The sequence below is a fragment of the Archocentrus centrarchus genome, chromosome 7, assembly GCF_007364275.1.
Source record: "Archocentrus centrarchus isolate MPI-CPG fArcCen1 chromosome 7, fArcCen1, whole genome shotgun sequence".
In the NCBI taxonomy this organism is placed as follows: domain Eukaryota; kingdom Metazoa; phylum Chordata; class Actinopteri; order Cichliformes; family Cichlidae; genus Archocentrus; species Archocentrus centrarchus.
In genome coordinates, this window is record NC_044352.1 from 5,228,026 (window position 1) to 5,253,680 (window position 25,655).

Here is a 25,655-nt window from a genome sequence, read left to right on the forward strand (position 1 = left end):
GCGCTAATATTTGTCTTTCTTTCCATTACCACTGAAAGAGTATAGCTGTCAGTGCGCGTCCTGAGGAGGGCGCTATTGCGCCGTGAAGTTGGGGAGGAAATGGCGTCTCTTTGAGCGGCATGTCGGAGATGAAGATGAGCGTTTAGATGCTAAAGCTGCGGACAGGTTGCTCTGAACTCAGACTGACTGTAACCGACAGAACCTACGGAGTGAGTAAGTACTGAGGACCGGACCGAGCGGGACCGGGCCGAACACTGCTCGCGACTTTTCAGCCTGTTTGAGCGGTTAACGGTACTGCCGCCATGTTTGTTGAGGGAAGGGACGTCAGTTCTAATAGACGGTAGCTTGTGCGGCTATTTATTAAATCAATGCAAACTGTTGGACTTCATTAATAGTTCCAGGGTTATTGAACCCACAAGGGTAAAGCAGAGACATTAAGAAGTACTTGGTTAAAGCGCCATCAATTAGCCCCTATTTGGATCTTAAATGAGCAAGTGTTAATCACCAATTAAGTTTCTATGCTAGATAGCTGTCCGAAAGGCTAACTGCAGCTCTTTCTGCTAATTTGCAGCTAATGCTGGACGCTATTTGATATAACAGTAATAATCATCGGTTAGCATGGGGAACGGTATGCTAACATGACATTAAAGTAGACTAGCATTAGCAGCCCTGCAGAGTTGCTAATGCTTGCTTTAACGCTCTTCCCCGGGATCAGAAGGTGCAGATAGCCCGCTGGCTTGCCGTGGAGAGGAGAGGTTGTGTTTTTATTTAGTGGACCAACATTTATTTCATCCAGACAGTCTGGAAAGTCTCCCAGAACAGTTCTTACACCCTTTGATCGACCTCTAGGTTTAATTTATGGACAGAAAAAAAGAGGTTAGCCTGTTAGCTCTGTGAGTTGATGCTAACTGTGGCTAGCTTTATCCTAGCACTGAGCTTTAGCATTAGCTAGCAAATGGAAGCTAACATGATAGCACAGGAGAAGCCGTGCCACTGGAGTCCACTTCTTTTTTCATGAATGTGCCTGTATAGCTATGAAAACAGTAGCAGCTGCCGGCCTTGAGTGCAGCCAGGTGTGTCGATTACCTGCCGAGCTAACCGGAAGCGGAGCCCGGCAGGTTTGTCGGGGTTTTTAACTGGTCCGATGTGAAACGCCACCGTGTAAGGTTTTCAGTAGGAGGTCAGATGGCTGTGTTTGGATTGTCCACTCACTCACAGCAGACACACATTTTGTGTTTCTGAAACAAACAGTAGAATATCGGCAGAGTGGCTTTAAGGCCACCATGAAAACAACAGTGTTACTGGATATGTATAGGTGGGTAAATGTTTTTCCAAAACACCAAAAAACACAAATCTGTGCATTTACAACTTACTTTGGCTTAACTGTCCACCGACAGAAGCATAGCTGTAAATGTGACTGTCTAATAAAATTAATAAAAGCAAGTAAGAATACAAGTGTATCATTGAGAGGGAGATGGGTGGAAAAGGTGGACATGCAAAGAGCAGAGGTAGTGAAGGTAGCTGAGTTTAAATACCTGGGGTCCTGCCAGGCAGTAGGAAATGAGGAAGACCACAGAGGAGATTCATGGGTGTAGTGAAGGAGGACACACAGAGTTGGTATGACAGAGGAGGATGCTGGGACAGAGTGAGATGGAGGCAGATGTTCCACTAGCCAGATACAATACCTCCATATTTGTTGGCCCCAATGCATGATATTCATAGGCTGTATGTTAAAGTTGGACGTAAACACAGGGATGTCACCAGTTGTTTTTTTTTTGTTTTTGTTTGTTTTGTTTATGTGAAGCGGGCGGGCTCTGAGTTTCTCAATTTTCAGGTCCACTATTGAAGCAACTACCAATAAGAGTTAAGGATACCTTTGATTGACGTATGAGGCAGTGTTAAATATATTAGGGGGTCACATACTGTAGGTAGCCAGAGCCTGAACCATCCAACAGCAAAAGAACAATCGGCTACAAAGCAGTGCGCGCCAAGCAAATCACTTCATCTGTGGTTGGGGCTTTATGGTGCCTTCACATCAGAAGCATAGCCAAATTTAGGCAGTGAGGTGAATTGACGCAACTTTGTGACAGGCAACGTGACTGGAGGCAAATCTGTGCCTTTGCAAGTTAAAATACTTTAGCTTCAACAAAAAGTGTTGCAGCTTGGATTATCCTAATGCCACAAACCACCAGAAATTCCGAAATTGAGGACAAGTTTATTAATGCTGTTTATGGGCATCCATCATTAGCAGCTCCCTGTGTCGAGATATCCATCAGTAACAAGGCCACAGCCCTAACTCCAGTATTCAAATGGCTGAGTTTTAAAAAAACAAAATTATCCCCTGTACAGTGGTCAAGTATGCATCCAGGCAAAAACTGCTGCCTTTTTTTTTTTTTTTTTTTTTGTATCAAGCTGGAAACATGTTTATTTCTGCTGTAAACACTGGATATTTTAACATGGGTGTGGAGAATGACTCACTTGTTGGCCATTAAAGGAACTGGAATTTTTGGGACTTCTTCATTGGTTCATTTTCAGGGTGCCGGATGTTTCTGGTTGATGATGGTCTAAGCTAACAGATGGAGGATACATTTTCTAGATGTTGTTGGGAAACTACGGTACGTGCTGATGTGAAATCGCAACCTTGTTTCAACAAGAAAGTATTTTATTTGTGATGTCACTGGACATCAGGTGAAATGTCCCAGGTAGAAGCAGTAGAACTTCTCTACCCATAATCCTACATCTCTGGTGGAAGCTGCTATTACCGTGGAAATGTTTAAACCCACAAACATCAGGTCACTTGGTGAGCGTGAAACTTCAGAAACCACGAGAGTGGTGATTGAAGTCAGGATCAAAGCTCTGGACCATAACAACAACAACCAGGCTATGCTTTACACACAACACAAGCTACAAGAGTACAGTCAAAATTATTATACATCACTCTTATTAACCAAATACAAATTAAGTCTTTTTAATGGTCATGAGTCACCTCGTAGCTGGTTGGCTTGATTCAAAGGTAAAAAATCTTCATAAAAGGATTTTCTGAAACATCAGTGGAGAAAACTTGTGGAACCAGAGCCCTTTAAAAAGTGGCTGTTGAGCCCTGTTGTGGATGACATTTACAGTAGAGAATTCCTGCGTACTAGTTCTTAATTTTGGATTAGTCTGTTAATTAGTGTATTTATTACAGAAATCTGAATGTGTTGTTCTGTTGGAGTACCTGAAAAGGTTGACGCTGTATTGAATCTGCCGAGGGGACCTTCCGCTGTGACTGGTTAATTGTATGTGACTAAAAACTCTGAGCCACTGGAGTTTTAAAATAAATTCCTGCAAAGTGTTGAGGACGCTAATGTAAAATTGAACACAGATTTAATTGTACAACTAAATATAACAGGCACTGAAAATGTAAAAATCCCAAATTTCATGTGTCCAAATCTGCATCTTTTTCCTCTTGGGAAGTTTTATAACTTTAATGTGTTTGTTGTTGGATGGGAAAGCAGCACTGTGATGGTGTCACTTTTAGCTCTGAGACAACTTTTACAAACCCCTTCAGTTTTTCAGGTGACAAAGACCCGCTGAAATGGGTCAGGGGCATTAAATTGCAGTTCAGAGGTTTCTGAAATGTATTTCGGCTACCTGTCAGCAGCAATGCTGTTTAAACAAACATTCAACAACCAGCTCAGTCAAGTCCACAACTGTCAGTTTTCCAGTGTCGAGAACATCATCAGTCACCCGACAGGGAAACGGCCAATCAGAGCAGGCCGGAGCATCAACATTCCTGCATCTAGACTGGAACAGTTGACTTTAAAAGCTCTAAGTCATTTATAGTCACAAAAATGGTTTATAATGAGCACTCTATCAAGTTTTGAATATAAAATATGACGCGTTCTCAAATGTGAGGATGAGCTTTTTTTTCTCTTTACCTTCTTAATTTTTAACCTTTCTGCAGCTCATTTCTCTTGTGTAAAAAATACATACCTGAGAAAAGGAAAAAATATATATAATAAATATACAGTAATAGAAAAAAAGTGCAGTTATTAGATTAATTAGGCCCAGGAAGCTGTTTTCCATCTTTTGGGTCTAAATGAGCAGGTGATGGCTGAATTGATCAAAGTTATTGATATATTATTGATATTGTTTGAAGTGTGAAGTCTTATTTTTTTATATTTTTCCCATGTGTGTAAAGTCACAGATTAAATTAATTTAGAAGGTTTAATACAGTAACCTGAGAGCTGCTGACTGAGCTAAGTCTTTCTTTTTAAGTAAAAATTAATCTTTCTTTTTAAGCATTGAGGGTAACGCTTGGGACAGGAAGTTGTCTGTTAGCTGCTAGGTGTTAGTCACCTAGCTTCTCTGCCATTTTCAGCGGCTTCTGTTAGCAGCAAGATGGCGGCTCCTGCTCCGGCTGCTCTGCATGTCTGATAGCAACCCGCAGCCTCCGGGGCTCCTCACAGCGCTGCACGCAGCAGCCGTATGCTCATTTCTGTTAGCCTGAGCTGCTACCGGCGGCTTCGTCCCTTCTCCAAACAGCGCCCACTGGGCTGGATAGCATCCCAGTGGACCCTATCAGACTCCGAGTCAGCGACTGGATCTAAAACAGAAGGGCTTTTTTTATGTGAGGCTATTGAAAGGGGCTGAATCCGGGTTTAGACCGCTGCTCATAAAGCGGCGCTTTAATCCCGCTAGCAGAAGCTAGTTAGCCACAGAACAACGTCGGGGACATTAGCCGGCTAGTTAGCTCCTGGAGCTAGTTAGCGGGCTAATGGTAGCCCACACACCGATTTAAACGCTCGACTGACTTTTGATCTTTGTCACCGAGGACCGAGAGGAGCGCACCCAGAGAGCAGCCACATGGAAGGCAAACCCGCGACCCCCGCGGTACTGCAGCCCCGCTGGAAGCGTGTCCTAGGATCGACGGGTCCAGTCCCGCGACCCCGGCACGGACACAGGGCCGTGGCCATTAAGGAGCTGATGGTGGTGTTCGGCGGGGGAAACGAGGGGATCGTGGACGAGTTGCATGTCTACAACACAGGTACCTTTGCGGATCATATCCTCTATTTTCAAATAAACATGTGAAAATGGTCTGTGTGGCTACATGCTAACTGTGCTAAAGCGCTAAGATAACGGACTTTTATAATCTGCTTGTGACTAATGGGGCTGAGAGGCTGAGCCTGCTAGGCTAGGCTAGGCTAGGTTAGGCTAGGCTAGGCTATGCTAGCCTCAGATCAGCGTCTACAACAAGCTAGCTCCTACTTCGCATGCTAACCAGGTTAGCAGGGAGCTAACAGCTAACCGGGCGGCTCTGGCAGAAGCACAGAGAGAAATGGCGCGTTTTTACTGAAAACAATGCTGACGTCACCCGACACGCCCCCACACCGCTGCTGCAGGGGGGGAAAAAAGTTTTAAAATGCGTTGTTTACGTTTTTGTAATTGCGTGGTTTGTGGCCGTTATCGATTGTTTTATATGTTAGATGGTTGTGTCTTTGTTTTATCATTCAGATGCTTCTGACCTGCCAGGAGTGTAGGTGAAAATTATCATGTATTTACACCTTTTATTTGTATGACTGTCCTATTTATTAATTTATTTACGTTGTTTAAATAAAATAAACATAAAATAACCAAATGAAACGACTATATATCTTTAAGCGAAACTTCAACGGTCAGAAGTCAAGACTGTAAGGCTGTCCAGCTGATGATTTACAGAATCCCACAGCTATAAGTCCAAGGCAGGGATGTATTCTGAAGCAGCCCTTACGAAAAAAAAAACATAGTTAACCATAGTGGATTTTCGTAAGGGAGTTGGTGTCAAACGATGTTTGGACGGTTATATCACCTTAATAACATTAGTAATACCTGTCTGAGAATCCTGAGGGTTACATTTGTTCACATTAACTTCCCAGTGTTTGTGCTTGTTGTTTTCTCTGTGTTCTTTGTCAGTTGATTTACATTTTTAGGAAGCAGTCTCTGTTTGCATGCCTTCAGGTTCACATCTTTGAGCCCTGTCTGTGCTTAGTGAGACTTCATGAAACTGCAGAGGAGGCTAGTAGTCTCACACAGACAGGGAGGCAGAGAGAGGTAGGATGTGGGTCTACCTCTACAGCACTTCTGGTCTGCAAACTGAACATTATTAGACTGATATAATTGTGTATAAGGACTGGATTTGCCAGAATAGATATAAATACCTGAAAATAAAGTCCTGCAGTAATTTAAAATACTAATAAACTGAACTGTATTCAGTTCCCAGATGTGGAAGCTTTATCCGCTTACCTTTGTGCCTGTTTTCCACTAATACCTACTCAGCTGACTGGCTCAGTTTTTGCCAGGTACTTTTTTAGTACCTACTCAGCCGGGGTACCAAGTGATCGGAGTCGAGCCAAAAATGTGACGTCGACAGATGCATGCCACTGATTGGGCATTCAGCGGCGTCACTAGATAAGTCATGAGTGCGATAACTTCACAAGAATCGAACCTGCCGTTTTTGAAACCCACCGACAAGGGAAATGGCTACACACTAACCAACACAGACATTTTTGTTCTTGGCTGATGACAGACTGCAGAGGGGGCTAGACGAAATGACCATTTGTGTTTGTGTTGCAATACAAAAGATGTCATGAGACTTTCGGGCCACCTTGCTAAGGCAGTGGAAAACAAACAAAACCAATTAAAGTAGAATTGAGTCAAGCCGAGTAGGTACTAGTGGAAAAGAGGCACTAGAAGCATTCGGTGGAACAGTCCAATGCTACAAAGGGGACCCAGGCACCTCATTTTTAAAGTCAGGAATTTGTCTCTGCAGGTTGTACACCAGGGTCATTCTTTTTCAGTTCATCAGATCCCTCCCACCGGACCATCTCAGATTTGCCTGAAAAAATTCCAGGGGAAGGATTCACTTAATAGGAATTATGCAAAAAAATTTAGGACCCTACTATCACGAGATGAAGGTAGCATCATTTTTGAGCGGCAAATTTAAATTCCCTTTTGTAGAAAACTAATTGAGCAAGATCCTTCAGCTGTTTTAGGGTTAATGTCTGGTTCTATGGCTCTGAATATGGACCCTCAGGATTGTAGCTCAGGTGAACATTTGGTTATGGATGCTTGAAGTGTAAAATATCTGGATGCTCAATCTCAGCAGTAGCCCTGTAGAATCCACAGGTTTGCAGGTAGGGGACTGATACTCGATTTACAGCTTCTCATATGCAAGGTACATAATAATATTTAAAACAGTCCAAATCAGGTGAATGATTTCACATATGTTACAGCTTGAATATGAAAAAACTTCAGTGTGATATTCCCCAGGTATGACACATACAGGATCCAAATGAGATTTTGCACTTTAGAAAAAAAAGTTTCTATTCATTTTAAATCCTTTTTTTTTTTTTTTTTTTTTTTTTTTTATCAGGGCTGTAGCGATTCATTGAGTAACTCGAATGATTCGATTATAAAAAATCCTCCACCCAAATTTGTTGCTTCAATGCTTCGTTTAAACTCTGCAGCTCAGGTGTCACCGTTGTAAGCAGAGCGTTTCACCCACATTAGCCGCATTAATGTTCTCTTAAGTATCAGCTGTGGTGCCGCCATTAGCACTAGCAATTGTTCAGTAATGATGGAACACCCCCACCCCACCCCCATTACCGGGGGGCTCCTTCAATATTTTTTATGCTTTAATCCCTGATTAGCAACTAAAAATAGACTTGCAATAGAAGTGCGCGTGTGAATATAAAGCATTGCAACATTAAGCTCATGCAGCCCCCAGTTTCTCAACAAAAACACTGATAACACAACAGCAGCAGTTGTTTTACATGCAGTCTAACTGCACACGTGCGGCACGCGCAAAGAGGCGGAGCCGTTATCAAGACATGAGCTCAGATGGAGTGAAGGGAAACGTTTTACTAGCATCCAAAGCCGCAGAGCTTTTTCCTGTAGCCACCATTAAACCTTTACTGGGAAACAGCTGGAGGAGCCCTTCATCAACCACCTGATTAACAAGTGTTAACGTGCAGAAAAGAGAACTTTGTAGCTGCTCCATCCTCCGCTGTTTGTTTCACACAGTGAAAATCTGCATTAAATCAATGGAAGTTAAAATATGCAGATGAACTGTTAATAAGACAAAAGCATTTCTTATCCGATAACTCGATTAATTGATAGAATGCTTGATTACTAAAATAATCGATGGTTCCAGCCCTACTCTAAACTGTGAATTAACAAAAAACTGACTGAGCAGTTTCTCATCTGAGCTTTTCGGTTTTATCAGCTCACTTTGATTGCAGTTTGCTGTTAAGTAACAAAAAAGATTGCAAACATACAAAGAAAAGCTGCTTGTGTAGTACGTGTAGAAGTACCTCCAATTACACTGTTGTCTTTCTCCATGCCATGTCAGCTCGCTGAAACTGATCTAGCTTGGGCTTGAGTTGGGGTCAGACCAAAATCCAATCCTAATATCAAATTGCTATTCTCAGCATGTGTGTTGTGTCAGAACATGATGTCATAAAAGGTTGCTTACAGTCTCCCAGATTTCACAGTAATGCCTGTAACTGTCCAGACTGGGCAGAGCTGTTCAATAATGAAACAAATCAGGAACACTGTGAGTGACGTCTGACTTTTCTGCCCTCCAGCGACCAATCAGTGGTTCATCCCTGCAGTCCGTGGCGACATTCCTCCTGGCTGTGCCGCCTACGGCTTTGTGTGCGATGGGACGAGGCTGTTGGTGTTCGGAGGGATGGTGGAGTATGGCAAATACAGCAATGACCTGTATGAGCTGCAGGTCAGTGATTACACTACAGGGGGTGGGGCCTCTGGATGGTCAGTCACTGTCTCACGTGATGATTGATGATGTATCTTTTAGATAGGAAAGAGTGTGAACCTGTAGGTGCAGAACAGGTGTAGAGCAGTTACTCTTGTTTTATTTTTCCATCTTTAAATTATCAGTAATTCAAAGTATCTGCAGAGCCTTAAGTCTTTATTGAGCTTCATAAAGTTTCACCCTGTATCATCCTCTTTCAGGCGAGTCGCTGGGAGTGGAAACGTCTGAAGGCCAAAGCTCCGAAGAATGGCCCGCCACCCTGCCCCCGTCTCGGACACAGCTTCTCTCTGATTGGCAGCCGGTGCTACCTGTTTGGTGGACTAGCCAATGACAGTGAAGACCCCAAAAACAACATCCCCAGGTAGGAACCGTCTGGAGCCAGAACTAAAACCTGTCAGTCCAGGTACAGACCTTTCAGCCCATTCTGTGATCTCTGCCCTCAGATACCTGAATGACCTGTACTGTCTGGAGCTGCGGCCAGGCTCCAGCGTGGTCGGTTGGGAGATTCCAGCAACTTCTGGCCCACCACCTCCACCCAGAGAGAGTCACACGGCAGTGGTGACGACCAGCCATGGGACGAGCAGGCTGATCATCTACGGAGGGATGAGTGGCTGCCGGCTGGGGGACCTGTGGGTCCTCAACATAGGTGAGCTAGAGTCAGTGCTGAGTGTTTGTGTGTCCTTGGGAGATGAGTGTCCTGATTCAACAGCTGTTCCCCAGTCAGAACTGAGACAATTGGGTCCAAACCAGCTGTACTGACATTTGATTGGTTCCTGTCTCCTTCATAACACAGACACTCTGGTGTGGAGCAAACCAGCCCTTGGTGGGACAGCCCCCCTGCCCCGCAGTCTGCACTCCGCCACCACCATCAACAACAAGTACTGCTACACACACACACACAACCTCTCAAAAGACTGGATTCACTTTGAAATGTCCTTGTTTTTTTTTGTTGGGGGGGGGGGTTAAGTACATTTGTTTGTATTTAAAATAATGTGTGTGGTTTTTTTTTAATTAGTTTCAGCAACTATCACACTTTTGTTAGAACAGCTCATTGCGGACTTTAGGCAATAGCGGTTGACGGGACAGTTTTGTTCTCCAGCCAGCAGGTTGCCATAGTAGTGGAGCTTTCATATCATTAAGCAACAATGTGGCTTTTACCACAGCTGCTGTACTAATTGTGAAAGCAGAGGTCACTCTGAATATGTCTCTTAAAATGCCCAGTACCCCTTTAATATAAGCTCTGGGAAAGTTTTGACTTAAATTCTGGTTGTTCGAGTACCTTTAATTTCTGTTACCAGTCCAAATTTGAAAGAAGCCAGCTGAGGTGGTCAGAATGCCTGTAACTGGATCTTCCCCAGTGTCTCAACTGGGTGAAGACACAGAAGTTGCTGGAGAGATTGTAGATCTGACTTGTGAGCACCTTGGAATCCAGCAAGAGGAACTGGAAGACGTTGCCTGGGAGAAGGATGGCTGGGGCACCCTGGTTACTCTGCTGCTGTTGTGACACAACTTTAGCTGACCAGAAGTAATCTTGACCGCTGTTGGAAAGCGATGACATGTTTATGAACAAACAGAAAAGTTAGTCACATTATGCTTTAACCTTATACCTCTGAATGTGTCCTATGTGACACAACATATTTCAAAAGTGCCACCGTTCGCGGACTTCCGGCAACAAATACCGTAATACCCCTATATGGCTGTGACGTGCAATTTCTGGGCTTTCAGGAACCGTTTGCATTTTTTCGATAGGACAAACTGTTGGGGAGTTACGGTAATACGCCAGCTGATCAACGTTCCTTTTGATCAGCCGACTACGAGCTGATACGCCACGTCTCAATCAGCTGTTCGCCGCTATTGAGGGCAAGTAACGGGCGCTTCAGCAGCGATCGCCCGGCGTTAAAGGGTTAATATGCTTAAATCGCTGCCCTTGCTGGATAAGTGGCAGAAAATGGAGGCCCAATATCTAAAACAAGGAATCAAAGGCATTCCAGACATTTGAGCTGTAGTCTACTTCTCCACACAAATGCAAATAAGTGCAACACCAAAATCTGGACTGTGTGTTTTCTTTCAGGATGTATGTGTTTGGAGGTTGGGTTCCTCTGGTGATGGATGATGTTAAAGTGGCGACTCATGAGAAGGAGTGGAAGTGCACTAACACACTGGCTTGCCTCAACCTGGGTACAAATACACACTCAGATACACAGAAATACTCTTCACGCTTTTGTTCAAGTAGCATCATGTAAATTATGTTGCTGACATAACGCAACTTCACCCCACTTTAACGCGACAGATGTTCTACATGTGCACAAATAGCTGGAACTAAAGAGGAGTTAATCACTCAAAACACAAGTCTGTTTTCTTACCTGTCTTCTTGCCTATCTGCGTGCAGACACAATGTGCTGGGAGACAGTGCTGATGGATTCTTCAGAGGAGAACATCCCCAGAGCTCGAGCAGGACACTGCAGCGTCGCTATCAACTCCAGACTTCACATCTGGAGCGGCAGAGATGGATACAGGAAGGCCTGGAACAACCAAGTGTGCTGCAAGGATCTCTGGTACCTGGAGACTGGTGAGGACTGTTATTGTGTAATAACATAGATGTACTACTGCCATTTTTACCTGATCTGACAGTCTGACCTGGTGGTACCTGTTTCACCTGTTCTCAGAGCGTCCCTGTGCCCCCTCTCGGGTGCAGCTGGTGCGGGCGAACACTACTTCTCTGGAGGTGAGCTGGGGGCCATCACAGACTGCAGACACCTACCTGCTACAGCTGCAGAAGTACGACATTCCTGCCACACCCGCGGCCTCCTCACCTGCCGTCAGCCCTGCCCCCACTGTTGCCACACCTGGAGCCAGCTCCCCCAAGAGCTCTGCCCCTGTCGCAGCAACACCAGCCAACCAGACTGTCCCGCTATCCGGTATCACACTTGTCCCCTCTCCCGCTGCCTCTGTAGCTGGAAGCCCATTGGCTGCAGCTGCTAAAATACCAGGTGGGTCTCCACACTTGCACAGGTAAATGTAGCGGTGGTTAAGCAGGTAGGCATGAATATCTCTCACCTATTGGCTATGTTTCTGCAGCAGTCCTGAAAGTGCCAGCAGCTCCAGGTGCAGCAGGTGGAACCTCCATCGTCACAGTGAGACAGGCCACGCCCAAGTCCCCAGTTGCTGTAACAACACTTCCTGCAGGTGTTCGTATGGTGGTACCTGCTCAGCCTGGCCAAATGGTAAATCGATCTTTGTTTCTTATAAAATTTGTCTCACCTCCAACTCTGATCAGTATACTGTACAGATGTCACACTTCACTCTGCATTGGATCATGAGGTGTACCCTCGGGCTAAAAATCGGCTGCCAGTTAACCAATCAAACTAAATGTTGTGCCACACTAACTAATGGGGAAGAATGCAGTCAAAGAAACATGTAACACATAACAGAAAATGCTCTGTTTGAGTTATGAAAACATCCTGTTGTTGGACACAGGCCAACCACTCACTAACTGTGAATTCATTACACTGTTACTTGTGCTATTCATGTGGTTTGAATTTACACACATTTTACTGTTCTGTTTTTAGTTTGTATATGTAGTGAACTTTGATATGAACTTTTATTCATATTTTTGAAATATAAAGATATTTCAGAGAATTTGCTGTGAAAATGATGGGCCTGGAGGTCATTGAAGAGTCACAAATTTTTCACTAACTGGAAGGAACCCTTTCTGTTGTGACACTTCCTTCCTGTCTCCCCTCAGCCAATCGGCAGCAGTCCTCAAATGAGTGGCATGGCAGCGCTGGCGGCAGCAGCTGCAGCGACTCAGAAGATCCCTCCATCCACTGCGACCGTGCTGAATGTCCCCGCAGGAGCAACCATTGTGAAGACGGTGGCTGTCAGTCCAGGAACAAGCAGTCTGCCTGTCAAAGTGGTAAACATACAACTCTGCTTTACACCGTCACGATGCAGCGCTCCATCAGAACACATCCCAGGTGACATGTAACATCTTGCTCTTTTTCTCAGGTAAGTAATGTGGCCACGGGAATGTTGAAGACCGCTGCTGCGCAGGTGGGTGGGGCCTCTGTTGTCTCCACCCCTGGGACCACCAGTCGGCCAATCATCACAGTCCATAAGTCGGGCACGGTGACTGTTTCTCAGCAGGCTCAAGTAGTCACGACAGTAGTGGGTGGAGTCACAAAGACCATCACTCTGGTTAACAGCCCACTAAGCATGGGAGGAGGCGGGACTCTGGTGAGTGATGTCAGCTGCTGAATTCAGATTATTTACCTGATGTCAGCATGTTATTGTTGGTCAGAGTATTGTCTATGACATCAACCATACCTTTGCTACAGCTCAGTAGCCTTGGTAACCTGGGGAAGGTGGTGTCGGTGGTCCAGACCAAACCAGTGCAGAGTGGAGCAGTTACTGTTCAGGCCGGGAGCAGCGCAGTAACTCAGATCCTCCAGGTACCAGGCCCAGAGCCCTGATGAGTTTGAGTAAATATGCTAGTTTCTTTGGGTAAAAATGACTGAAATTCAAATTAAAAAAAGAAAAAAATCTTTAAAGATCCTCAGCTGGAATTTGAGCAGAAGTTAATTTAATCGTGTTAAGAGCAGCAGTAACCCTGCTTCTTCCTCTTCCTGTCAGGCGAAGGGCGGTCTCCCTGCAGGAACCATCCTGAAGTTGGTGTCATCTGCAGACGGTAAGCAGACCACCATTCTCAGCACAGCGCAGGCCGGATCCTCAGCAACCAAACCCACCATCCTGGGTTTATCACCGGCAACCTCCAAACAAGGAACCACCATCATTAAGACCATCCCAATGTCAGCTTTGCAGGGGGGCGCAGGTACAGCACCAACACACACCAGCATGTCCTTTGCTAAAGGAGATAAAAAAGCAAACATCAGAGAACCTGACCAGCTTTTACCATGACTGTCACACTGGGGTCATTCCAGTGGCAGAGGAGCATTCCTGAAAAAAAGCCTGTTCAGCTGCAATTCCAGTTAAATTTTTAATGTGGTGGATGACTGAGTGAACCTCCACCCCTTACAGGTGGGAACAGTCCGTTCACCATCCTGACCACCAAGATGGTGACTCCAGGGACCGCAGGAAAAATCATCACCACTGTACCAAAAGTGTCTGCAGGTGGCCAGCAGGGTGTCACACAGGTAACACACACACACTCACAGGTAACACAGCCATATATATATATATATATATATATATATATATATATATATATATATATATATATATATATATATATATATATAAAATAGAGAGCGAGAGAAACACAAGCTTAGAAATCTGAGTGTGAAAACTGAGGAAGCACATGATGTTGGTCCTCACAAATCAGCATGTCTATTAGAAGTCAGACTGATCACGTCTCTATCGTCTCATGTTATAAACCTTAGCCACTTTTGGTTACATTACGTTTGACTGTTATATGGCTCCTCTGTCGTCACTGTCACTTTATACTCGTTTAGCTAGTTTTAGATCAGGCTAAGGTGGGGTGTACAAAGTGTGACTTATGGTGATGTTTTGTGCAGCCTGCAAGCGCAACAAGGAGGGCATGAACCTTTCACAGTTCATGTTACGCTCCATATAAAGCAGCACAGAATCAGACCGAAGGAGCATTTCTCTTCAGTTAGTCGTTTCTGATTAAACCAAACATTAAAAATGCAGCTGGTGCCAAAAAACCCTCACTAATGGATAAAAAAACAACAAATGACAGTTTTCAACATAAACATAGACACATTACAAAGAGTAAATGTTGTTTTTAGTACATTATCAAAGAATTTTTGATGTAAATGATAACTGATAGCCATTAATTCTAAAACCAATTTTATGCTTTTTGTCCACAACTGCGTGTAAGTAACCAGGGTGTTTCCTGTTTCAGAACAGGCATTAGTGGCTGACACCATGATCAGCTTAGTCCACATCAAAGTTATTATAGTTTTATTATTTCTAATTAGTTTTTTTGTTTTTACTTTCAATAAGTTTCCAGAGTAGATTTGCTCATTTGTTTAGCTGCTGTTGTTTGAAAGTGTTAATTAGTGTCAGTGTTCTTTGGTTTTGTTTAAACAGGTGTTTAAAAAAACCCTGAAAACTGCTAGCTGATTTAAAGCTAATTCAAGTCTCGTGCGTGTGCGCACGCGTGTGTGTGTGTGTTTTCAGGTGGTGTTGAAAGGAGCTCCGGGTACGCCAGGTACAATCCTCAGGACCGTCCCAATGAGTGGAGTCAGACTGGTGTCACCGGGAGCTGTCGGCAGCAAGCCTGGCACAGTCACCACACTGGTTGTCAAGGGAGCCACAGGTACACAATCATGCATGTTTTCTTTACCTCAGGTGAGACTGTAATGTCTCTTTTTCACTAATACCTACTCTACTCTGAGCAGGCATGTCATTTACTAAAGGCCAGAGTCCTTACTACACAGGTCTGGGTTCAATTCTGCCCTCAGTCAGTTCCCATCTTATACTTTACTGACTTTCCTGTTTACTCTCTGCACTGTCCTGTCTAATGAAGCCCAAAATAAATTGCTATTTGAGGCCTTTACTAAATGGATCACTTACAGTTCTTACATAGTAAAACGCAGTGAGCTGTGCTACATCTTTGGCAAAGATTATCAGAAGAATTGTACAATAACAGATGGAAAATCAGATGCACTAAGGAGGCACTAAAAATAAATGGGAACTCTTAATTAAAACAGTGAGACCAAACTGCTCTCACCAGCAGTATTATACATGAGCTATGACATTAAAATCAACAGCTGTGTGATGTATCCTCCTTATCAACCTCATCCACTGACTCTTTGGTGGGTTGGTTCTAGTCCCTGGGCTGCATTTTTGACACTCCTCTAAACTAAATATATTAGCTGTGTAGCGGCAATCTTCAAACATCTATTGCCGCTTCTGCAGGATGTAGTTTCCGACTCGTGCTCTTAGGAGGCAGCTTACCATTCCTTTTCAGTGATCAAAAAATGAGATGCACGTAAAGGCAAAAAAGAGGTTTTTTATTCCACACCGACCTGGAAACTTTAAAATGCGATGTCTCCTGTTGGAGTCCTGGTTTTCTATTCCTGTTATCATAATGCACAAATTTCCCTGTCGTGGGATCATTAAAGTTTTATCTTATCTTTATACGAACCAAACTAAACTGCCGGCGACGGTCAGAAAACTGTTGCTCCACATCCTGCTTACTAGCTAAACTCCCCGTTCTGCCTGGGTTGGCTTCACTACACCCTCCCCTTCACGACAAAACCCACATTTTACGACAACAAACCAGATTCATAGCAGCAGGACAAACCAGTGGAGCACAACATCCCAAATTACAAAATAAACAATCAAGAACAAACACAAAGTGCTACGAATTAAAAATTATAACAAAATACTTAAATGTGGCTTGATACATATATACATGTAAATACAAGCAAAAATACTGGCCTGAATTATCTGTGGCTCTAATAAGCTGTATTAAGTAGTTTTTTGTTGTCTTTTTTGATGTGCACTTATCCAAAAGTAGCCACATTCTTGTATCTTTGTTGCTAAAACAAACAGAACATCTGCACCAAATTTGAGGTCAGAGATAATTACAAACAGCTGCTTCATGATTATGTAGCAGTGGTACATGCAAGTACTGTCCAAAATGTTCCAGCAGCTGTTTGCACTTCTCTCCCACTGAGTCTGCTCAGTGTTTAGCGGATAAGCGACCAATCCAAACACAGCACCTGTGCTTTTGTCTCTGCAGGTGTCTCCAATCTGGGGACTGTTACAGGAACCGTCTCCACCACCGTGGCAGGAGGAGCTGTGGCTCAGGCTAATGCCTCCTTGGCTACACCAATCACCACCCTGGCAACCATCACCGCGCTGGCCAGCCAGGTCACCACAGCAACCGCCACCACTGGACCCAAGCAGGTAGTTTATCTGAGAGTAATATTAGAGTACTGTAGTTACACTGAACAGGACATGAAAGAGCCAATCAAGCATCAAGTTTTCGCTCTATATTAAACTGTAGTTATACTGTATTTTCTCTCTGCAGGTGACTCTGATCACGACACCGAGTGGCGCCGAGGCTCAGCCGGTGGTCCAGGATCTGCCTGTCTCCATCATGGCTTCTCCTACTTCAGAAGAACCTGGAAGTACTACGAGTACAAGTACAACAACTACTGCAGAGGGAGAGACTGCTGCAGGTACATAAACCAGTACTACTAATCAGGCAGTGTTAGTTTTAGCTGCTGTGCAAAAAAAATTTGTATAAAACAAACTGTTATACACGATGAAACACGCAGTGGTTGTTTCAGAGGAGTGATCTGATGTTTTTATACTCTTAATAATGATGTTGCAGTGACAATGGTCTGCTCCAATCCGCCGTGTGAGACGCATGAGACCGGGACAACCAACACTGCCACTGTCGCCACTGCAAACATCGGGAGCACCAACCAAGTTTGCTCCAATCCACCCTGCGAGATGCATGAGACAGGGACGACCAACACCGCCACTGTCGCCACTGCAAACATCAGGAGCACCAACCAAGTTTGCTCCAATCCACCCTGCGAGACGCATGAGACCGGGACGACCAACACAGCCACTGTCGCCACTGCAAACATCAGGAGCACCAACCAAGTTTGCTCCAATCCACCCTGCGAGATGCATGAGACGGGGACTACCAACACTGCCACAGTGGCCTCGGCAAGCATGAGCCAAGAGCTGCAGGTGAGTTTATGGCCCTAAGAGGATTGATTTAGTTTTGCAGTCAGCCTGAAGTGGACATTAGAGAAACTGCAGTATTTGGGGCTCCATTTTTCAGTCCTGCAGGCTGCTACCTGTGAGGAATTTTTGTCATCTTCTCCTGGCAGTCAAAGTAAAGACAGTAAAACTCCTGTCAGTAGCCACCTGTAAGAGCACACAGGTGTGTGCTGGTTCTGTATGACCTTCAGGTTCCCATCTCTCCTCCTCAGGTGAGTTCAAATCAGCCTGCAGTTCAGCAGTCTGCTACTGCCGCTCCTCCACCTGCTGTCAGTCTGAACACCTGCTCAAATCCACCGTGTGAGACCCACGAGACGGGAACTACCAACACCGCCACCACCTCTGGAGTTGGTGGGCTCCAACAGGTGAGAGAGCGCCTGACTCCTGACACGTGCAGGTTACTGATGGACCGTAACCTGCACGTGCCTGCAGATAAACATGAGCTGTTTGTGCCTGCAGGTGTGTTCGAATCCACCGTGTGAGACCCACGAGACCGGGACCACCAACACCGCCACCACTGCTGGAGCTGGAGGGCTCCAACAGGTGAGTCAGCTGATTACAAGGTGAATTGTGCTTGGCTAAAATTTTATAATGGCGATCGCTTCAGGCTTCATAAGAGTGCATGTGTCTGGTTTCAGGTGTGTTCAAATCCACCATGTGAGACCCATGAGACTGGCACCACCAACACCGCCACCACTGCTACAGGTAACCTGCTCACACCTGACTTTGGAAACATGTTTTATAAACAAGAGCAAAGATTCTCAGCAGGAAGTGACCTAATTTCCTGTCCCGTGGCGTGTGTCTTCAGCTCAGCAGGGTGGAGATGGCCAGCAGGGAGAGTCCACACAACCTTCCACATCTGATCCCGCCTCCACTACAGCCAATCCGAACAGAGCTGTTACTACTGTTACGCAGGCCACACCCACACCAGGACCTTCCATACCTGTAAGAGACGGACAAGCACACGGACACACACACACGCACACCTGTGTCATTATCATTATTACAGATCTTCAGCAAAATCTGTACCTCTGCAGGAGATCTCCTCATTGGTTGGACAGCCCCAGGCGGAGTCCTCAGAGGCTGTTGCTATGGACACAGCAGCAGCAAGTGAGGGGGAGGAGCCTATGCAATCAGTCAGTCAGTCAGAGGATGTGATGTCATCAGCAGCATCAGTATTACAGGTTCATGTTGAGGGGAGCGAGACAGCAGCACAGGTAAGGTACACACACGTGTATGCACATACACACACACACACACATCTACAGGAAGCTGATTAGCTTGTGCCCACCCTCAGATGGTGTCCTCAGAAGGAGGTCTTCCTCAGGAGCTGATGTCATCAGAAGGAGATGGAAGCGAGGAGGTGTCTAGGACGACGACAACCCTGTTGGTGACAGGGGGACTGACCCCAGATCAGCTGGCCACAGCAACAGATGAAGCAGCTCAGCAGTCGACAATACAGGCAGTACTGCAGGCAGCGGGACATATCGGTGAGATGCTAACAGATACTCAGGGGCTCAGGCAGCCGTCTTAGGATGAATCTGGGCAGCTATTTTGAAGCCTCAGTCTAAACGGATGGGGCAGAAAACCCTAACTTTATTTTCAGCTTGACCTCAAGCTAAAGGTCGGAGGTCAAGTTTTCTTAGCATGCTAATGCTAATTATCTTGCTAATGTTAAATGCTAAATGTCACACTACTTGCTAATTGAGTGATGGTGAACAGTTATATCAATAATTCTTTTTGCATTCAACGTGTCCCAGCGGACCATTTCCTTCCACTAACGGGTTGGTAGAAATCACACAAAAAGCATACATAAGGCAATCTCACGTTCAGGCTGGTCACCATTTTGCTTTCTGTTGCCCTGTGAAATCAAATGTGACCAGGACCGTCACGAGATCAGGCGTGCACATTGTGAAAGAAACTGGCTTGTGGTGACATACTACTGTAATCCAGCGATCTAGCCAGAGAAAATAAATCAGTCTGGGATTTGTGATGAGGCAGAGTGCACGGGGGTAAAATGTGAAGTTCATTTTGTATGTTGCAGTTTTTATTATGCTTTCGCACAATTTAAAGCAGGAAGATATTGTCATCATGCCATCCATCTGTCTGGGTGTCTGTCCATGAGGTTTTACCTGTCCGTTCTATAGACTCCAAAACCACAAGGAGTGAATCATGAAATTTGGCTCTTCAAAGATCTTCAGCACAATATTTATATTGTGGAGAGTAAACAACATGGAGGATTTCAGGCTGCTAATACTATGATAATATATGCTAATGATATGCAGCCTCTTTCTCATGTCCAATTGGCTTAGTCTAATCATGTGACCCCAAGGCATTCCCAGAGATGTAATCTCTCCACCGTCCCGGGTCTGCCCCGGGGTCTTCTCCCAGTAGGACATGCCCAAAACACCTCACCCAAGAGGTGCCCAGCAGGCATCCTAGTCAGATGCTCGAACCGCCTCAGCTGGCTTTTTTCGATGTGGAGGAGCAGTGACTGTACTTTGAGCCCCTCCCGAATGGCTGTACTCCTCACGCTATCCCTAAGGGAGAGGACAGCCACCCTTCGGAGGACGCTCATTTCTGCCGCTTGTATCGTGATCTCGTTCTTTCAGCCCAAAGCTCGTGACCATAGGTGAGGGTAGGGATGTAGATTATAAAATGGAAGTCGACAGCTTTGCTTTCACGCTCAGCTCCCTCTTCACCACAACATCGGCTATTAATTGTGACTCACAAGTCATTAGTCGATGGGGGTGCGGCTTCACGGTCACATCCACCCCTCACTCATCACATCTGGTTTCAGAACACCACAATGGTGCCAGCAAAAACACTCAGCACAAGGCTTCATGACAGGACAGATTTGTGACATCACAGTTGCAACTTCATCTTTAATACTGTGCATGATGTGGTTGCTCAGTGTAAACATAGTAAAAGTAAAGTTGTTTTTTTTGTTTGTTTTGTTTTTTAAAGTGTGTGGGCACAGTGTAGCGTTGTGTCCTGTATGACAAATGTTACCATCTGTCCTGTGCAGGTGACGCTGAGGCCTCCGATCACTCCATTCCCATCGTTCTGACCCAGCAGGAGCTGGCAGCACTTGTCCAACAGCAGCAGCAAATGCACCAACAAGAGCCAGAACCAGAACCTGAGCCAGAACCAGAGCCTCAGCACAGCAGCATCCCTACAGGTACACCTGCTGCCAGACGTCTGAACCCAGTGTTACATTTAAATGTATTTTCATAGTTGTCAGACTGTTTGTCTTTTTAGTTATTAGAGAACAAAGAAAAAAATGTCAACAATCACAATACAAGAGTCACTGCTGCAGTTAAAATTTTAAGCAGAAAAACAGAACAATAATAAACATGACAAGGAAACTTGAACAGATCAGTATTAAAGTGTTTGAAAGCTGTGATGGAGCTCCTGAATCGATCCTGAATCCTGATTCAGTGGTAGTTTATTGGCTCTTATGCAGCAGGCACATGCAAACCATTCAGCTACACTAACAAAGATTAAAACGTCCTGTTTCTCTTTACTTTTGTTTTCTGAGTACACAACATCATTAGGGACTTAGTTTTGGGTTTTGTTTTGTTTTGTTTTTTGAAGTCTAGTTTTTATTTTTTTGAAGTAGAACTAAACTAGAAAACATGGTTTAGTTCATTTATAAACTCTTGTGTCTGACTGGCTCTAGTGTAGACTCTGGTCTGTTGCCTCACTTTAAGAGAACACTTAGTGTGACATCACCCTTAATCTGCTCATATGATCAATAACTGTTATCTGATCACCAGCTGAGCAGTCTGTCGCGGTAACTTTGCTCCTGCTCATAAAGTTGTTTCACACCTCCCTCCCGTTTGCCAGAGGGCCTTGCTCCCGCAGACAGCCTCAACGACCCGGCAGCAGACGCGAGCAACGGACATGAGTTGACATCGTCGGCGGTAACAAGTGCGGTCGCCCGATTGGCCAGCACGTTCGGCCCCGCCCCGACTCTGTCATCAGGTCAGGTGAAGAGTGAAGCAGCTGCTGCGCTGCCGGAGGCGCCCAACGGCATCACACCGACTGCACCGGTGAGCGACTCAACAACACGCTAACGTCCCAACAAGATCCTAATGACATGCTAACAACATGCTAACTGTGTGCTCCCTGTAGGCGAAGACTTCGCCGAAGGAGGATCGGTGGTTCGATGTCGGCATCGTTAAAGTCACCAACATGGTGGTCACACATTACTACGTCCCCTACGATGACAACACACCTGATGTAAGAATGCCACCTTTAAATAAAGTTTTATTGTATTTGAAAGGGATATTATTGTTGATCATATTATTGATGAGGCTGATCTTACAGGACGACTCGGGCACTGTTCCGGACTACAGTCAGATGAGGAGGGTGGAGCTACAGCCGGGGACAGCCTACAAGTTCCGCGTGGCGGGGATTAACATCTGCGGCCGCGGCACGTTCTCAGAGGTGTCGGCATTTAAAACGTGCCTGCCCGGGTTCCCCGGGGCGCCCTGCGCCATCAAGATCAGCAAGGTGAGACGTTACCTTTATGTCACCCAATCAGCCTGCAGCGTTACCAGTAGGGGTTGCCAAACCTCATGTTTTCCTGGGACCTCTGTTTCTGCAGAACCTGGATGGGGCCCAGCTGACCTGGGAGCCTCCCGCCGTCACATCAGGGAAGATCACGGAGTACTCAGTCTACCTGGCGATCCAGTCCAGCCAGGCTGCCTCCTCCAGTTCAGGTTCTGGTCCCACCCAGCTGGCCTTCATGAGAGTCTACTGTGGCCCCAACCCGTCCTGCCTGGTCCAGTCCTCTAGCCTCGCCAACGCACACATTGATTACACCACCAAGCCCGCCATCATTTTTCGCATCGCAGCTCGCAACCAGAAGGGCTACGGGCCCGCCACGCAGGTCCGGTGGCTGCAAGGTGAGATCCACCGGACACAGATACAGGAGCAGGTCTGCTGCTGTCTGTCAGAGAAGAATGGACCTCATGTTTGTTTTTCTGTCTCCCGCAGAAACCAGTAAAGACCCCAAAGCAGCCGTGAAGAGACCGGGATCAGGACCTGCCGCAGACCTGTAAGATCCGCTTTCACTGCTTTGAATATTTGATCGGATATCTGTGATCAGACGTTGTTATGGCAACACACATCCCTGCCCCATATAAAGGAAAGAAAAAAATTATAAATGATAAAAATTTATATCATGTAAACACCACATGCAGTCCAAAATTAGCTCAAGTGGATCTGACATGAGAATTTATTTACGTAACTTTAAACATTTCTGAAATGTTTCAATGTAAACTCGATTTTCAGTGATTTTCCTGCAAAAACGAGCGAACCTGTCACATTCGGCATTAAACATCTCCCTACACTGCTTCATCCTTCTACTCTTAGAGGGCCGTACTGCAAAGCATTCTCTTTTTAGGAGGGTAAATCGCCAGGCTGACTGCACCGGAGAACAGAGAGAGATCCCGGATATGTCGAACCCAAGTCTGTAAAGAAAGTCTCACAGCAGGACAGCATAATGTAGCGATTAGAAGGGAAATGATTACAATACTTAAAGCAGCCACAGACAGATTTGCTTTAAAAAACTCTTTGTGGATGAACCACAGCCCGGTGTAAGATGGAGGAGGATTATTATAAACTGTGACTCATGCAAAGCCGCTCGGGTCGAGTTCAGGACTGAGAATCTGGAGCTGAAATGAGCAGAATGATTCTTTAAATCTCACCGAACCTCTTTTGATTTTTGTCTGCAGTAAATCTGCCGCACCAAAGAAGTTCAGGACCGACCAATAGGAGGAGCCGACTTCCTGCTGAAGACTGTGATTGGTTACTGTTGCTTGGTTACCAGGACCAGGAGGAGACGGGCCTCTTGAAACAAACAAACAAAGACTTGTAGGATATTTGTACATTTTTGAACAATCAGAACTCTTCTTCTTTTGTTTCTTTCTGCTGTTGTCATGGAGACAGTGAGGGGCGGAGTCAACAGCATTTCTCCGAACGGAAGTAAAGTTTGAATTTATTTGAGTTAAATGTAGACGTAGCGCTCTCTCTGAATGTCTCACAATCTCTCTGAGGTCGTTTTAAAGGTCACAGGTCTTGGTGCTGTTGGTAGGCAGAGCCTCTGCAGCGGAGAGGGGCGGGGTTTAAACCAGCTCTTGTAAATTATTTTCTCCCTGTAGCATCTTTTTTTTTTTTTTCATTTTTATAAACGTCTGTCAGGTTATTCGAAGCTCCTCTTCTTCTGTGGTTTCTGTTTCTTCTTCTGTTGTACACGGCGTTCACCCATTGGTCAGTGAAGGAAATTCAGTCAGACCAGATGTTTGTGAATATTCCCTGAAACAATAAAGATTTTTAGAGCATTTTTTCTTTATTGGCTGTGTGAAATCCACTTCCTGATGTTTGAACAATGGAAAATCAGGGATTTCTCCTTGTGAACCCTTCAGAATCAGCTGATTTTTAATGTGCAGTAACTTATTTATATCTGATCAGTATACCCTGTATGCCACTGATGTCAAACATACGGCCTGGGAACCAAAACTGGCCTTATGAGGGTTCCAATCTGGCCAGCTGGATCGCCTTGAGAGTAGGAGCTGTTAATTTAACCAAAAAAGTAAGCTGGAAGGGAAAAGGTGTACAGGCAGCGGGATGCCCACAGCTTTGAGAGGACTGTCGAGAAAAGTCGATTCAAGAATGGGAGTGATTGGGCGCTTAGGTGGCTCAGCAGAAGAGCAGGCGACCATGCACTCAGCGAAGGCCTCATGGCAGTGTGGGTGGCACAGGTTCGCTTCCTGACCTGTCGCCATTCACCGCATGTCCTCTCCCATCTCTCTCCTCCCACTTTCCTGTCTCTCTTCACTGCATACTAGCAAATAAAAAGCCGGAAAAAAAATGGGAGAACTTCACAAAGAGTGGGCTGAGACTGGTGTTGGTGCATCAAGAGCCGCCACACACAGATGTCTTCGGGAAGGTTTTGGAATTTGGAAACCAAGGTCTGAGAGTTTGAAGGAAGAGTGGAAGTGTTTGAAATCCAGTGTGAAAGTTCCACAGTCTGTGATGATTTGGGATGCCACCTGCTGGTTGGTCTACTGTGCTTTAGCAAGTCCAGAACCACGAGATTTTAGAGCGCTTCGTGCTTCCATCTTCTGAGGAGCTTTATGGAGATGCTGATTTCCTTTTTCCAGCAGGACTTAGCGTCTGCTCACGGTGCCAAAACTGCTACCAAATCATCTGCATCTTATTAGACAAACCCCAAAGAGAACCTGTGGAGTGTTAACAAGAGGAAGAAACATCTGAGCCAAAAATGGGGATGAAAGCTGCTATCAAAGCAGCCTGGGCTTCAGTAACACCTCGGCTGGACCACAAGCTAATCACCTCCATGCCACCGCACGCATGCAGTAATTTGTGCTAAAGGAACTCTAAATACTGAGTGTATATAAGTAACTTTTCAGAAGTTTGGCTTTCTGCATCTAAATCCCTTTATTCACTGATTTTAGGAAATATAATAACTTAAGATACTAGAATTCTGATTTTCATGAATTACTTTTCATTTTCTTTATAATTTACATGTAAAGTTGACCCGCCTGAATTAAATTATGACAAAAAAAATTACTTTTTCACAATATTCACCTTTTTTTTGGAGGTGCACTAGTAAAGACGAGTGCTTGAAGAAAAGAAGCAGATTTCCCCACTCGTTTCTAACTCAGATTTTTAAGATTAGGCTTTAAACTTGACTTTTTGCTAAGGCTTATAGTTAGGGCTCGATCAGGTGACCCTGAACCCTCCCTTAGTTATCCTGCTATAGGCCTAGGCTGCTGGGGGGTTCCCATAAAGCACTGTTTCTTTTTATTGACCTCTTTCTACTAGGTTTTTACTTGACTCTGCATTTAATCATTAGTTATTATTAATCTCTGGCTCTCTCCCACAGCATGTCTTTTGTCCGGTCTCCCTCCCCTCACCCCCAGCCGGTCACAGAACATGACTGCCCCTCCCTGAGCCTGGTTCTGCTGCAGGTTTCTTCCTGTTTAAAGGGAGTTTTTCCTTCCCACTGTCACTACATGCTTACTCAAAGGATTGATTTTATATAGCGCTAAACAACAACCAACTAAGGTGACCAAAGCACTTTACAGTAAAAGTTACATCA

The 25,655-nt window shown here is 45.1% G+C and overlaps 1 protein-coding gene across 3 annotated transcripts; it reads left to right on the top strand.

The window, feature by feature from the left end:
* The first annotated feature begins 14 nt into the window (after positions 1-14).
* On the top strand, positions 15-23,885 carry hcfc1b (host cell factor C1b). Of its 3 annotated transcripts, none has more exons than XM_030732908.1 (32): positions 15-213; positions 4,817-5,029; positions 8,607-8,755; positions 8,995-9,155; positions 9,238-9,440; positions 9,588-9,672; positions 10,866-10,972; positions 11,184-11,363; positions 11,461-11,784; positions 11,873-12,018; positions 12,540-12,710; positions 12,803-13,030; positions 13,132-13,245; positions 13,427-13,625; positions 13,832-13,947; positions 14,957-15,095; positions 16,527-16,693; positions 16,818-16,968; positions 17,124-17,491; positions 17,737-17,889; positions 17,984-18,067; positions 18,163-18,229; positions 18,333-18,469; positions 18,562-18,741; positions 18,822-19,014; positions 20,553-20,705; positions 21,374-21,579; positions 21,662-21,769; positions 21,857-22,042; positions 22,137-22,437; positions 22,529-22,589; positions 23,269-23,885. In XM_030732908.1, exons 1-32 carry the CDS (start codon positions 147-149, stop codon positions 23,306-23,308), a joined length of 5,157 nt encoding a protein of 1,718 aa, XP_030588768.1. In that variant the 5' UTR covers positions 15-146; the 3' UTR covers positions 23,309-23,885. The 3 variants fall into 3 exon arrangements, with proteins under 3 accessions (XP_030588768.1, XP_030588769.1, XP_030588770.1); XM_030732909.1 differs by having other exon boundaries at positions 11,876-12,018; XM_030732910.1 differs by lacking the exon at positions 15-213 and adding an exon at positions 5,935-6,072 and having other exon boundaries at positions 4,895-5,029.
* Positions 23,886-25,655: the final 1,770 nt, after the last annotated feature.